General features: G+C 44.2%; 1 protein-coding gene across 1 annotated transcript in view; it reads left to right on the forward strand.

The window, feature by feature from the left end:
- The window catches only part of TRIM66 (tripartite motif containing 66), a 482967-nt gene that overhangs the window by 407470 nt on the left and 58953 nt on the right, over window positions 1-16544 (forward strand). Inside the window, exon 13 of the mRNA XM_069623711.1 lies at window positions 13414-13588. Coding sequence (XP_069479812.1) covers window positions 13414-13588 — 175 coding nt within the window. The remainder of the gene's footprint in view (window positions 1-13413; window positions 13589-16544) is intronic.

Here is a 16544-nt window from a genome sequence, read left to right on the forward strand (position 1 = left end):
TCTTCTATATGACAGGAAACCGTGCATGAAGGTCAAAGATACAAACAGAACTGAGGGATGTACCGCGCAACATACACAAACATCTGCGTCATTCAGCACACGCATCCTCCCCTCACCTCAACCACCAATCAGCCCCTGACATTAAAATGAGCAAAAGGAAGCAGCCTCAAAGAGAAACGTATTTAATAATATAACGTTCAGCAAATGGCATACTCGCAACAAGGGTTTACTGCAGCACAACAGACCAAATATCTACTATGCTGTGATAATTAATTGTGGTCAGGCCTCATTTGCTGCAGAAGGTTGGTGCTCTTGTTATAATCAAGGTCATTCCTCCCACTGTGTCTCGAGGGCATGGGGAACACCATCACGCTAGGGATTACAGGACCTGAAATAGGTCATTACATCAGCCCATTTAGCCGTAGAGTATCCAGTGCAGTGGCTGTGGTGTCCGAGATATTCTGCCAATCCAACTCCTGTGATCAACAGAAAGCACTGGAGCCAGTTGTGGGACATGTCCACTATCAAATACATGCACAATTACAAGTTATATGGCGACAAGACCACACAGACCCGATGAGGAGGACCACAAACTCAAAACAGACATGATTAGATTCCGCCCCCCAACAAAAATTCACACACACTTACATCCTGACTGTACATTTAAAGGTCTGCTTAGTGGGCGATACATTATTACGTATATACCACTGTGATAGCATTTTCAAAAGCAGCACATGTCATGTGCACACACAACATCAGCAACCCACACCTTACCAGATAGATTCCCCTGCCTAACCACACATATTTCATAGCCACCTCAAATTTAATCTCATCAAACCCTGCCACTTTCAAATACACAGTTGCTAAGCACAACTATGCACACAGCAAACTATCTGACTAATTGCTCAGCATGCCATCAAAGCCCAGAACGGATGTTTACACTTCATATCAACTATGCACTTACACGTACATTAACACTTTCTTACAGCCAGCACACTAACAAGCCACCTTAAAACTTAAAATGTCCTCCTTTTCTGTCTCTATGTGTCCACCTTTTCCAAGATTCCTGCTCTGACAATCAGGCTGTTAAGTCCAGTGCATGTTCCAAAAACCTTGAAACAATTTGGGGAACCGCTCCAAAACATTGCACTCTCCTGCATACGCACACATGGTTACAAATAAGCACGCCTACCAGGCTGGTCCCCTCCAGACTCTACTTCAGGAGGGACCTGAAGGTTCTACTCTTCAAAGATCATCTCACCAATTGCTGGTTTCCCCACTGGGCACTACTTCTGCCTTCTGGGGATCTCCTGTCCCCTGCTCCCCCATCCGTTCCAGCCCCTCTTCTACCTCTGAACCCTTACTTGTAACCTTCGGGGTGTGTCCACTATATCTAGTGCTCTGTTGCTTCCCAGCTACGTTCAAGCTTTATAAATCCCATAGATACAGAAAACTACATTGCAAAAATAATTCATGCTCGGCCTAGAGGTAACGGTCTCGCAAGGTCAACGCTCACATAAAGTGGCAATGTGTTATCGCCTTCTAGAAAACGTCCTGGAGGAGGAGAAACTTTCTTACATGGGGGCATGGGAGAGGGAGCTTGGGAGGGAGATAGCTCCGGAGTCTTGGCAGAAAATCTGGGACGGAGCACATAGGTCCTCTAGGTGCACCACAGTCAGGGAATGCACACTTAAGATATGCTATTGATGGTACTTCAAGCTGCAGAGGCTGCACATAATAAATGTAGATTACCCTGATGTTTGCTGGCATGGTTGTGAGGCCAGGGGAGACCTGGGGCACTTGTGGTGGGATTGTCCGATCATTCAATCCTTTTGGCTGGAGGTCATATCCTAAATTAAGGACATTTGCGGAACCCTCCTCCCTATGGACCCATTAGTGATGGTGTTGGGTGACACCCCAGACGATGGTTCCTATCCACAATCCGGCCCCAGGGCGCGACTAATCACACAACTTCTTAAGGCGGCTCACCTTACGCGCGCTCGATTTTGGAAAGAACAGGAGGGTCCCCACATTGCGTACTGGTGGGTTTGGGAACTTCTTGGAATAGAGAAACTTACGGCGGCTATGGAAAACCGGACGGCCAAATTCCAAAATATCTGGGGCCCATTCCTTGATCATGTGGAGGAAAAGGAACACATTTTCTGTTTTCGGGTAACAGACTGGTTAAATACCTTCTCCAACCCTGACAAGCTTTGGAACAAAAGAAGGACCCATTTGCTCGAAATCGATATGGGGAGAGTCTGCAGCGCATTGGCAGCAAGGCCTTGAACTAAATGTGATTCTGATGATTTCTTTTTTTTTTTTTTCTTTGCTTTTCTCTCCCAATTAAGAATGTTACAGACCACAAAGCTACAACATTGCACCCCCAAGGGTCGTTTATGAAATATTCTCACTAGAGGTATTATACAGACGTTAAAATGAAATGTTGATACACTGTTAAAAGCTGAATTGAAGTTGTAAGTACAGTGATAAAAGTTGAATTTTTTGTTTTTGAATTTCAGTGGCAGACTCAATGGATGAGCGATGTTGAGGCGTGAGACCGTCTACTTGTAATCTAGTATTATTGCTACTGATTTACTTCTGTAATTAATTCAAGGTCTATCGATGTTTCAATAAAAAGATTTTGACAATAATTCATGCTCCACATCACAAAAAAAAAAAACTGCCCAGAATAAAAAACATTTGCTCAAGACACCACTCCCACCAGCTCAAAAACAACTCACATGAATAAAACAGTTACACGTTTGCAGTGTTTCACAAAAGGCAAAAAGATCACTGATTGGCTAATGACACGGAATCCCCCGTAGCCACCCAGTGCAACCGCTCAGACCCCACGCAAATGTACACCCATATCCAATTTGTATTTTCAAATGTGTAGTATGAAAACACAGACATTAGATTCAAGGCATAACATCAAAACACTGAGGAACAACACACACCATACCCGATAACAGGAATTCACAAAGCCACCCCTAACACTCACTCACACCCCTACCAAACACATCATATAATTACATTTGATTTGATAGAGGTGCCATCTATGTATAAAACGTTCCTATCTATGCCCCAATAGACACTCTACTCCATATTTCTCATTGGTCGATACTGCACCACTAAATGAAACATTACACCACTGATGCATAACACCATCCAAGCACCCTTAAAAAAGAAGCATACCTGACAAAATACAATTTTCAAAGATAATGATGCATCCCACGAAAGGCCCTCCAGCACGCCTATCAGCATTTAATCCACAATGCATACACAGTACCTGAAAGCATCTTTTGTACACATGCATTTTTCATGAGCCAAATTGGCAACATCATTCATAAATCTTGATGTGGGTTTAGCACAAATGTACCTTCAATACTGGTCAAAGACATCCTCTCAAGACACTGTTGATATTCAAGATGGTGGAAGCACCTACACCTCATGCATTTGCCCTGGCACCAGGGTTCTGTAAGAGGGAGGGGAGGGTGACATAGGCCTGTTTTCAATCACATAGGCAACACGACAACCATTACTCTGTAGAAATGCTGGCTGTGGGTTTGAAAGCCTGCCTGGTGCACTCATGATACATTGGACACCACCCTTAGAACCTGGCATGATCTTCGTCAGCATGGTGACCCATACATTAACTGGTCCCCAGGATTCGAGCAAACCCACCAATGCTTCTTTCATTGATATAAAAAAATCTTATGCTTATTTTTCATTTTTATTTATCCCATGCTTTTTGCATGTTTTTTTATATACTCTAATTGTTTGGGTGCAGGAAACAAGCGTAAAACTGGCTGGTAAATTTGTGCAGTGTTACTTGTATATTATGTATTTTATGTTCTTGTATTTTATTTGTTTGAAAGGTGAAAAGCACCAAATAAATTCAAACTAAGCCAATTGCAACATATGTTGGCGGAGGTGACAGCCACACCCAGCTCTGCCGGTTTCTTCCCAGTGAAAGCTACCACTGTCACCACTTCACAACCAATATCATGAAGGTGAAGCATAGATGAGCTTTAAGCCACCCCTGTAGCCATCCCTTTATGTCACAATGCACTCTGCTACAAAGTGGCAACCACTTTGCACCATACCACAGTACGCATGGCTCATTGCAGCTGCAAGCATGTCTGTTTCTGTTTCCATTTATCCTGCTAGAAAAGCAGAAAAAAACCTTGTGCATGGGCGGAATGGTTTCCACTGGCATCCACTGGCCCTGCATGCAAACCAGAAGTCAATTGTCAGGAGAAATGGTCTTGCATTGGGGCAAAGAGTGCCCGGTGTGTCTGAAAATATTCCAAATAAAGATAAACTACCTATAATCTGGATAATAGAGTAGCAGCACATTGTCAGTGACCATGTTATGGTACAGTACAGTGCACACACTCCACGTTCCACTGCCGACAACCCTTTCAGCATTGTTCCTGTTGGTTATTACTTAATTGCAGAAAGGTGAGAAGGCAACACACATTTTTGTCTCTAGTCTCTTGTTATCCTACCCTGGGTCCTGCCCCGTTGCCACCCATGAACCCTACACGTGAGTTCTCTTGCATAACACCTCTACTCCTTCAACAAAGCAGCACGTTCAGACATGCCATTAAGCCTTTCTTCTGGCATTAACTTAAGTAACCGCCCTTTAGCAGGGCTCTAGTTAGTGGATGATTGTGGCTAGTCACCAGAGAATTTGCACCTCCTCTGTTGTGCCTGCGCCTATCAGACCAGCACCTTCACTTTATTGTCCCATTAAAGCAATGGTTAATATTGCGTTGTCCCTGCCCCAAAGACATTGATGTAGCTGTGATTATCAATTGAATCACTAATGTGAGTTTGGTAGCTGCTCCCAGAGAGTGTCTCTGGTCATAGATAGAGTTGTGCAGGGAAGGTGGCGAAGACAGTTCCACTTAAATACAATACAACATTGAAAATGGATAAATTATAGACCACATTGTTTTTTAAATGGGTCCTTATTACCATGTGATGTACGTACAATGCAACATTAAACATTTAAAACCACTGAGTCATTGATTATAGCAAGATGTGTTCTGGGAGACTTGGCAGCAAAGTTTACGGTGAAAGACCAGATGAAAAAAGTGGCTCCCATTGGCAGATTTCTGGATGCTGCATAGCTAAATATGCTGCCAATTGATGTTAGTAAGCCACAGCAGTTGCACAATAGAACAGCATGCCTGAAATCATAAAAAACAGGCCCTAGCTTTAGAGAGGTACTACTTGTCACTGAGCTAATCAAGGCCTGCAACCTTTGGCAACATGGATTTGGATTGCAGCTCCCATCAGCCCTAGCTAGCATGGTCAATGGTGAGGGATTGTGTGAGTTATGTTATTGATTTTTATTTTATTAAAACCTTTATGAAGCGCTGGTCCAACTCACAAGGTTTGACAATGTTCAAAAGGAGGTGATGAAAAAGAAGTTACAATGTTTTCAGAACAGGATATGAAGAGTAGGATAGAGAAAGGATAGTAAAGGAGGCGTTCTGGCTGGATTGGTTGTGGGAAAAGAGGTAAGCCTTGAGGCTTTTGCGGGATGTGATGATAGAAGGTGTGGCATGGATTTGTGGGATGGGAGGGTTTTTTAGACTCTAGGTGTTCATGGGGGAAGAGGTTACAGTTCACAACATTTAGTGAGGCTCATGTTATCGACCTTTACTTGTAAGATTACAGTGTATGCTTACACTTACTATATAGACTCTGTATTCCAGGAACAAGTCTTGCTTCCCTGATCTCAATCCTGCTGGCTCCATTTGGGATTGCTGAGATGAGATCTGCAAAATGTAGATTCATGTACCCAGCATTTCTATACTGAACATGGCAATGCAGGTAGCAGCATATCCTGTCTCATGAATGTATGCATATTCTGTAAAGTGGATTACAGTAAAGTCCTGTTATCTACCTGTGTGTGAAAACAGTGCACAGGTTACTACCAGTCAGAATTAGCGTTTGTACAGTCTTGAAGAAACACACTTCTCGTGTCTTTATATAATAAAGAAGGGTGTGAGTCCATGCCAGCTGCAAGCATGTATCACCAGAAATACATTAGGATTACCAGAGTCACACCAGTCCTTCTTCGAGTGAGAAGGCCACATTGCACTTCCCTGCCAGAGAAACTCTGTTTCGATTGCCCAGAGCTTGCCAGGCAATTTCAGGCCCTAAAACACAAATGGGCCCTGACACCAACGTGTCCAAAAGAGCTGCCCACCAAGCAGGCAAAGATGTTATGTAAGAATAAGATGCTCCGGATTCAACAGAGTAAGTAATGAACTGTCCATCCAGTACATTTTCTCTTTTCCTGCTTTACCTTATTGCAAAGTGATCTGCATACATCCTGTGTTAATTATGTTATTTGCTGCATGCTATATCGTGCACTGCTGATAATGGCATTGCATTTTCACTAGCCCCTCTGTTCATTAGGTTCAGGTACATTACCAGGATTTGTTCAACAAATCGTGTGCACTCATTCCTTCTCTCGCTCCCTCTCTCTCTCTCTCTGTCTTTCTCTCTCTCTCTATCTCCCTCTCCCTCTCTCTCCCCCCCTCTCTCTCTCTGCCATGCACTCCTTTTCATTTCTCTCTCTTGCACTCTCTCCTGCACTCTGTCAGTGTTATGTACTCTTTGGCATCGCTCTCTCTCTCTCTCGCTCTCTACTGTATCTCTATGTGCACCCTCTCTCTCTCTCTCTCCCTCTCTGTCACTCTCTTTCTTCTGTAACTTACTACAATGTATTCCGCTATGCAGTGCTGTGCTGAAATATTATAAAATAATATTAGAATAAAATGTATCTTAACAGAAGCCCCCCGAAGAGGCCTGCATTTCAAGAAGGAGGTGGATAAGGAGCCACTGTACTTCACCGGATAGAGGGTGGCCCTCATCCTATGATGGTTACAGCCACCCCAAACTCTTGAGTCGGCTATATCCACACCTTTGTCACCTTGGGACGCAGCACCAACATGTGATAGATGTTATCCAAGCTAGAAATTTGCAAGGGCCTTTTTTGGGACATCTCGTACATAGAGTAAACTGACTCAGTGTCAATTTTGACATGCTGGTGAAGAGCAAGGTGGTGCTTACTCTCATATTTAAGCTTGAATTTGAAGAGGAGCATCAGAAACTTCTCATCACCTGCTGCTTCTCATCACCCTTGAAGCCCCCCACTGTCTAATCGCCTTCACTAACCTTTGTCCCACCACTGACTGCCAACCCCTTTCTAATTTGATGCCTGACATGTCATGCCCCCTTGGCCTCCCTACCATGGCTCAAAGGAAGAAGAATGTAGGTACCCCATTGCTGATTCTGCGATGAAAACTATTTCTATTGAGGATATGCGTGTTATTATTAATACCTGTGAACGCTTTCCAGGCATAATGGTCCACATGCTGTTGAAATATTTGGTCATTGTAAACCAGTATTAGCTGTACTGCAAGAAAGTGGACTTTGGTGGATTTATCAAATCAGGCCTTTCTGTTCTTATAAACGCCACCATCCTCACCTGCGTGTTTGTAAGGTTCGAGGGTGACCACATCCAACATTGTAAGAATTAAATAAACACATTCTTGTGGATGCAAAGGTGGGATCCATGCCCCCCTGCATGCTCCTACTCCCTGACCCAACCCCCTTTTTCTCCCAAGATCAGTGGCAGCTGTTGGCCTTCCTCTCCTGTACCCCATTCATCTCCCCACCTTGGCCACTGACACCAGTCTCAGCCTCCAACCTCCCCCCTGTATCCCACTCACCTCTCCTTTCCTTGGCCCCCAACACCAGAGGCAGCAGTCAAGCTTTCCCCCTTGAATCACAATCACGTCTCCTCCTCTTGGTCCCAAGCACCATGTATGGTCCACTGGCACCTATCAACATTCCCATCCTGCCAACTGTGACTTCACCTTCCCCATCTTTAGTTGCACTATGTAGGGATCGGTTTTCCTTTACATTTTGCCATACTGAAATACAAACATCATGTCAACACAAGCTATCGAAAAGGCATAATATTAAAAAAATCCTAACTGCTTTGGAAGTAAATATCAAATGTGTTAGTAACAAAAAAAGTGAAGGTTGGTCATCTACAATTAGTAACGTGTACAAACTATGGGAATGTACACAAGAAAAAAATAATCTTTGCTAAACATCAACAATTACTTACTTATCAATTCAAAATCCTGCACAGCAATAACAAGTAAATAGTACCACTAGAAACATGTAAATATCTCCTTTCATGTCCACATTTCTGCATGTCTCAGGATATTTGCAGAAATCCAAAAATCCAACCCCTTGAGGTTGCTATCACCATGCAGCATTTGAGGTCTCATCAAATGATGAATTAAGCAAGGTTGTGGCAGCCCCTCTACTGAGAACGAACATGTTTTGGATAACCTGTTCTATGGAATTTCTTCCACCCAGGAGGGTCTAGAACCACGCTTTAGCTCACTGCACTGGTCACAGAGGAGAAATATTAATTTGTATACCAGTCTGGTCCCACCCACAAGGACAGTCCAGCACCGAAATTCTATGCAATTTTCCTCTGAACAGGAATACTACCAGCAACCCCAGACAGATGTTCGGCCTTGTTGAGCATCCTCAGTGCGGTGATGCTGAGCCTCTCCAGAGCACAGTGAGCAAGGGATCTATGTGTGAATTACCCATGGTTACTTAGGGTTAAACCCCAAGTTTGACAAATTAAGCAACTCTGTAGGAGTACAGTCAGCTAAAATGTGGTTGTAGACCCTCCCGAGTGGGTACCCTCTCAGAGGACACGTTATTTGGCCGTGTTCATTCTCAGTAGAGGGGCTTTCAGACCATCTTTTTAAATTATAAATGTTCAAGTGATGTTGGCCAAGGATACACTCATCAATATACTCCCAGCCAACCCATGCAAACACCTGCATACACTAGTACCAGTACCAGGCCCCAAACTCACAACCCTAAATCACAAATAAATTCCACCCCATGCACAGCCCTTCAACACACTCTTAAACAACTAATAGACTCACTATCAGTGTACCTCATATGCTGAGATGTGTCACCTGATTTGTACCTACTGGGAATATGCTTTCTTGGGTATTGGCAAATCCCACACTTCTAAAATGTAAAAGCAGCCACAGCTATCATTTGCTCCATATGACCGACCCTTTTACAAAGATGCATGCCTCAGAAGTACAAACTAGGGACATCTTGAAGACACAGCCACATGCACCAAAAGGTATGCAGCATTTCCCCTACATACATCCCAAGACACACAAAACCACACACAACTATGCTCACAACTTCACATAATCACTGGTCTGGACTTCCTTTATTGTGCACCTGATTCGTCTGTGCCTGTATTGCTGCTAGGCTGCCTGGCGAGGTCGTCTTGCATTGGGCAGTTTCTCCGCCCCTCTCTTTCTCCCCCTCCATGGTGCTCTCCATCTCCCCCTTCTACTCTAACTGCTACTCTATCACCTATCCTATCTCTATTTTGAGGTCTAGAAGGAAAACGTTCATGAAAGATTTCCTGGCCTCCAATCCAGTCCTGCACATCGATGACACCCCGTCAACGCTTCTTCCAGGCAGACTGTCACTGACATCCTCTTTGCCGGTCCCTCCCCGGACCTTTGGATTCTGCATTTGGTCTCAGTACTCTCACCTTTCTCTTCTTCACTCATTACTGGGGGAACCCATGGGGAAGTACTCTTGGCACACTTCCCATCCTCTAGGAGCACCATTAATGTCTACCCGAAAGGCACTGTCGTGGCCCAAGGCTCTCAGCCCAACCTCCTCCTCCTTGATAGGCTTCTTCCATCTCTCATGAACTCCCCCCTTTCTCGTGCGACCCCTCCTACTGCGACCCTTCTGGCCGCTCCGCCAGCACTGACAGGCATACCATGCTCCCGCACCCCTCCTCGTAAGACATTTAAAGATGGCAAACAGCTCCACTTAGCTACACTCTCGCTCAGCCATTAAACACTCCTCTAACATCGTCCACCTCTGTGAAGACTTTGACGTCCTCGCTCTCACCGAGACATAGTTCACTGCCAGCTCTGTCACTATTTATGACACACTCCTTCCAGAGGGCTACAAGATTCTCTCTAAGCCCAAGCCTAATTTGCTTGGGGGTAGGGAGGGGTGGCCCTGATCTTCCCTGAATAGGTCCCTACTCCTATCATACCCACTCAGACCTGCTCTTCCTTTGAATGCCTTATTTCTAGACTTGGTGTCTCTCTGATCCTCTTGCTGATTCTTGGACACTTGCCACCATCTACAGGACCCCAGGTCCGGTCTCCCTCTTCCATTCGGAGTGGTCTGATCTCACCTCTTCTCTCCTGGCCTCCACCTCCAAGCTTCTCTTCCTCTGTGACTTTAATATTCACCTTAACTCTCCTGATGTGGCCACTCTTCTGCAGCCTCTGTGACACTTTCCCTCAACATTCTTCCCTCCGGTCCGATGCACTCACTCAGACACACCTTGAATGCTCTCATCTCAGCAGACATCCCCTTCTCCAACCCTCTCACTACACCCCTCTCCTGTGCTGACCATGCCCTCCTGTCCTCTCACCTGGATCTCTTGGGTCCCCCGGCTAAGCCGCTGCCCTCACAGCCAGTCTCCTTCTCTGTCATTCGACTAATGCAGAAAGTGTCAAGTTGCTGCTTTTGCCGCCACATACATTCCCCCTCCCACTCCGGCCACTGACACTCACACTGACACAGCCCTTACTAACCTTCACCTCTGAATCTCCAATACTCTCTACGTCCTTGGCCCTGTCACGAAGATCCACATGATGGTAGCTTGCTCAACACCTCGTATGATTCAGACCTAGCCTCTCTAAATTGCAAGTGCAGAGTAGCTGAGCAAAAGTGGCACAGCAAAAATACACTTTGCACGGTTCCTTTAATCAGGGTTTGTGTAGGCAGTGCAAAGTCACTTTTCAGCAGTGCAAATTCACTTTGAACTAGGCAAACATTGCATGAATCGGGCCCTATGTCTTTAGAAGCAGCCAGGAAAACAATAATGTAATTTCTAGGCAAGAATATTGTCAACAAGACACATCCTCTCTGGGAGAACCTTGTGTTTTGTTAAAACATGCAATTTAAAAAACAAAATAGAAATCTGAAACCTTGGAAAATGTGTTCACTTTCTTTTAGAGAAATCATTTACTTTTGCATGACACCTAATGCATGCACATGTTAAACCTGTTCTAATTCAAGCAAGTTGCTGTTGGAATGCTTAACTTATGGAAACACCCATGTTATTTAATTTACTTACAGTTTCTCTATTTACTTTACCCACTCTTACATTAACATTTTTCACTTCACTGCCAAAACGCCAAAACATGTATTGCCAATACCATAATGTGTTAGACCTCGGGAGGGACACTATTGCTTGGAATAATGACCCTTTCCTCAGTCTATAAGACTATAATAGATCCTTCTGAATATTTAGGCTTCAGTGTGTCCTACAATGTCCTTGATGGGGCAGACACTGTTTTATATAAACGTCTCTGTATGATAGGTATTCCACCTTTGAAGAAAGAAGCAGATCAGGTACTCTATTGTTTGGAAAATGTTGCAGTGTTTAAAAAGTCTGTCTTTTGGTTGTGGAAGCTATGCCAAGGCACGTTTTTTTCAGGGTTGGGGAAGCTCATCAGGCTGTGCAGCCATACACTAGCATTGCTTTTTGCCTGTAAGGGTACACTAAAATAAGAACTAAAGGCCTGATTCATGGAATATATTGTGTAGTAAATAGGGTCTTTGCACAGGAAACCGCGCAAAAACCTGTTTGCCGATTCATGGAATTGTCTGCGTAGCAATTGCGCGGACCTCACGTAGGCTCTGCACGGCTCTGCAATCGGCCTTGTGCCGAACTCCACGCAGGGGGTGGCCTTGGCCTGTGCAGCGATTGCACTAGTGCAAACACTACTGTAGAACACGCAAAATGAGGAAGAGCAAGGGAAAAAGTGGGCGTTACAAGGGATGGTCAACAGGCAGACCATAGCACATATGCGCACGACAAAGCATATTCATGGATGTGACCATGCAACATCTCGCCTGCAAATATGCCAACACAAAGCCCTCGTTCTTGAAGGCAGGTGTACAGACACTTGTGCATAGGATTCCCAGCACAGAGTTGAGTTTGCATGTCGGATTTAGGGGTGCGTACATGCAGATGGGGTTCCGATCACACTTAGGGGTGCGCTTACGCAACTTAGCAGGGTGCAGGGATGGTTTACGGGGGTCCGAACTCAGTTTGACTGAAATATGACATGAGTTACTGAATGTTCGTGGGTTATAAGTTGCAGTTACTGACTTAGTGCTGACTTGGTTGTGGGGGACCCCACACAGTTTTCACAGGGTGCGTGTGCTCGAGCCCGGTGAGGACGCAAACGTTAGGTGAATGTGGCTGTTTTGGTTTTGCGTGGGGGCGTGTCAGGGGCGTTTCCGGCCGCGACTTGCAGAAAGGCCTACTTTGCGGGAAAAATTCCATGAATGCGTGGAGTGCACATATTTCCTTCTTTGCGCAGGCTCGCACATAGACGTTCTCTGCACGCAGGCTTGGCGGGATCCTTTGCACACTTTTCTATGAATCAAGGCACACATATCATAAGAGAGACAGCTGTGATATCTAACTAGAGGATATGTGCCTTTAATTAAATCTACATCACGTTACCATTTTTATTACGACACATCCCTATGTTTGACGGAACTATCTGTTATGTTAAACTGTGATGTAAAGGGGCCCATTCTTATAGGAAATGACGTTTCTTCTTGTGTGAATCTATAGATGAATACTTAAGAAAAGAAAATACTTACAAGCATACCGTTTTGTCTCCAATCCTGCTTACTGTATTAGAAAGTTTGGCATATGTGTTTATTTCGGACTCTTCCTTCCTCTTAAAAATAATAACATTTATTTTGTAAAACGCTTTTTCTGTGATGCTCTCTGTCCTCAGAAATGAAAAATCCAGATATAACGTTAAAAGAAATATTTGTAGAGTTTTAACTCTTTCTATCTGTGCAATGTGGAATGCTGAGTAAACAAGGATTTATTGTCAAACAGTATGGATCCTTCCTGACAGGATATAGGAAGTACAGACACAATCAAGAGGCCAACCACTTGGAGTTTACAGGATGTAAAAAAAGGCATGGAGGAGAAGCCTGAGCCCTGGTCGTGGCAGACATGACCCGGAATGATTGATGCAGTCACACTGTGACTTACATTCCTCATTTACAAATTCCAAATTTGTGGTAGTAAAATATTTGGATCATCTCATAGTCTTGTGTATTTACATTACCGTGGCCGCATATATCGGAATGCACATTTTGTATAGAAAACCCACTCACCGCCTTAACAATGAGCCACTTGCATTTATGTTCTTTGCCTGATAAGTTAAGATTATCCATTTGTACCCAATGTAGAGCGGACACTAAAGAGCAGAAGATCCCCTATGTACGCGTTGAACGTTTGAAACTTTGTGCACCTGACACTGGCGAGCTTCCAGTCTTCAAGGTGCAGCCACAAAAGAGTGAGCCAGAAGGCTCCCTCACCCTGCTTATCGAGTATGGCGCACAGTCTACATGTATGTCAATAAAGGTCAGTTTATTTTCACTCTACAGTACCTTTTACAAGTAGTTATGAACCTGAAATCTGTTTATTTTGTAGTCTTGCATTAAAGGGGAAAACCTGTTATTTTGTTTATGTTGTACATAGTTCTCTTATGCTTTCCTTGCACACTCTATGCAATGCTTGTCAATGGGGAAAGTGCAGGGGTGGATAAGGACGTAGAGGAGACCATACACAACATAGGTGGGTATCTTTGAACTAGGGAGTGTATTCCACCTAAGAGCTCCAAGTGGCATCTTAGACAACCAAAAACTTCATCCCTGAGAGTCAGGAAGTAGTTCCGGGTACAAATATTGACATCCATTTGTGGGTCGACCTAAATTAAGACTGCTAATGGATGACCAAAGCATGCGTTCTCTTGGCAAGAATATATTTAAGGACAAAAAGTCAACATAAAAAAACAACAGGGTTAGTGGGGTTTAGTGTTAGGAAAACAAGAATAGTTTCCCCAAACATAAAAAAGTGCAAGGGAGTATGGAAAACCGGACATCAAGAAGAGGGAAAGGGGTGCATTGATTAAGCCCCCATTAAAAACCCATTTCATATATTTCAAAAAGGACCAACTTCCAAAACGGTTGACCTTGGAAGTTAACATTTAGACTAAAACAACAGAAACAAATAGAAATCTGTGAAGAGTCAGAAATGCGAGACGGGCACACAGTGATAGTTTTCTCAAAGTTTGCCAAGTAAACAGGGTGAGATAAACACTTAGCTTTCCCTACCCTAACAAGAGTGTTCCTGCATAGCAAACTAAAAACTAAAGAAGGATGACCTAGTGTCCATCCAACAATCTCCGACCCTCACACTAATACATACAACAAAATAAAACATAGAAACCTTTGGCTGCTTTCAGTTCAACAGAAACAAGGCAAAACATTAAACTCATAAATGGTAGAAAGCACTCTGTATGGTCAAGGTTGAGTTCTCTTCCCCTGGATTCATTCAGGGATGTCTTTAAACAAGTTCCGGTTTAACAAAGATCTGTTGAGTTCAACACAAAACTTATTTTCTAGTCATTGTATCTCTCCTCTTGATAAAGAAAATGTATTTTCTGCAACCGCTTGGTTCAATACCTAAAACAATAGTTCTCTTCCACACAATGTCTTCCCCACACTTTGAAAGCAACTCTTAAGCAATATTTCTCTTCCACACAATGGGTCTCATTACGAGATTGGTGGTACTCTTGGCGCTATTTACGCCATGACTGCCACCAATAACGTGTCCGGCACCAGTCTCGTTCAATGGGGATTTACCGGTGTAGTCTGACCTTTGCGGGACCGGTAAGTCCCCATTGAAAAAGCCATTCCCCATTCCCATTTGAGCCCCCATAGGGCTCAATGGGAATGGGGAAGGCGCTAATAATTGTACTGCAAATTGCGTTACCGTCATTAGCTCTGAAGTCCCTTAACGGGTCCCGTTCATAATGCCTGGTCAGACCAGGCGTTAAAGGAGGGACCCGCTAAGGAAACTCGTAGTAGGGCGGTAAGGGATTACCGGCACTGGTCTCCTTACCGGTGCCCGGTTTCCCTTACCGCCCTACTCGTAATGAGGTCCAATGTCTTTTCCAGACTCCAAAGTAAATCAGCAATCACAATTATTCTTCCATTGAAATGCTTTTGTCAGTACAGCTCAACCAACATCTTTGGTAAAACAGCACTTGTTCAATGTCTCTTCTACAACACCTTTTTACCACAAACATATGTTGTTCAATAAACTAGTACTTTCCTGGTCCACTCGTATGCCAGGACTAACTCTAAAAGATCCCTTTCCTGATTCACTCTTCTGACGGGAAGAAAAGCTCCTATCTCTAGAGTTCATTTCTTTGGTGGTAATATGCCTTACAGGTCTCCACAATTAGACATTTCATAGAGGGAGAGCAGTGTCTTTTGCCTTCTTGCTTCTTCTTGACAACCTCTTGGTTGTTGCGGGTTATAAGGTTCCCCAAGTGGACTATTCACAAATGGAGAATTATATCCTTCTTGCACTTCCACTTCTTTCAAGCAGCCTCTTGGCTGTTGGCAATGTAGATTACAAACTTCTGTTTCTTGCACTCCCACTTCTTTCAAGCAGCCTCTTGGTTGTTGCCAATATGTGCTATAGGTTTTCTCAATTCGAATTCTCATAATAGAGAAATTGGCCCCTTTTTGCCTTCTTGTAGTTCAAGCCACTTAGGGGTTGTATTCAGGCTTTTGTTTACTTCTGACAGCCTCCCCCTTAAGTCCCATGGCTCTCTGTTTCCCTGCAACTTAATTATGGGAGCTGACAATGATACTAAATGCCCCAGTGCCCTGGAACTTCAGTGAGGCTCCCACAAGTAATTGTGGGCAGCTTCAGCATTCTTCCCTCGGGTTGTGTGGTACAACAGCACTTCCTGTCAGTGTCTCTGCATCGCGGGAACCTCTCTGGTTTTGACAGTTCTGGGTCCCTCTCATCTGGAGTCTCTGCTGCTGCCTTCTCCATGTCCACAGCTTCCCAGGTCTCCCATTTTCTCTGCAAACACTGGTTTTTCACCTTCCTGTATGCCAGCCCCTTTGCACACTCTCTGACCCCAAGCCACAGCCTGCAAGAGTGAAATCTCTCCTGCTCCTTCTGCTTCCACCTCTCTGCAGCTGAATCCCATCTTCGTTTTTAAAGGTCCCACTCTGGTGCCTCGTATCAAAACAACTAGACCGCAGGTCACTTTCAATGGCTTTTCCAATTCTCATTGACTCCTGGGCCTTCGTCCCAGTACTGGAGGCATTATGGATCCTAAAGTCCAAAATGGGTTAAGTATTTTAGATTCTTTTAACATAGTAATTACATTCATTTCTTCCACTTTACAATATGCCAGCATTGTTTAAGGGAAAATAGGGGAATTAGCAGAGGTCATCAATTTCCCTTGATATGAGTGTCCTCCCATGTGATCTGAAGGCAAGCGTCCCCAACC

Source organism: Ambystoma mexicanum, chromosome 11, assembly GCF_040938575.1.
Source record: "Ambystoma mexicanum isolate Mex_15411 chromosome 11, UKY_AmexF1_1, whole genome shotgun sequence".
In the NCBI taxonomy this organism is placed as follows: domain Eukaryota; kingdom Metazoa; phylum Chordata; class Amphibia; order Caudata; family Ambystomatidae; genus Ambystoma; species Ambystoma mexicanum.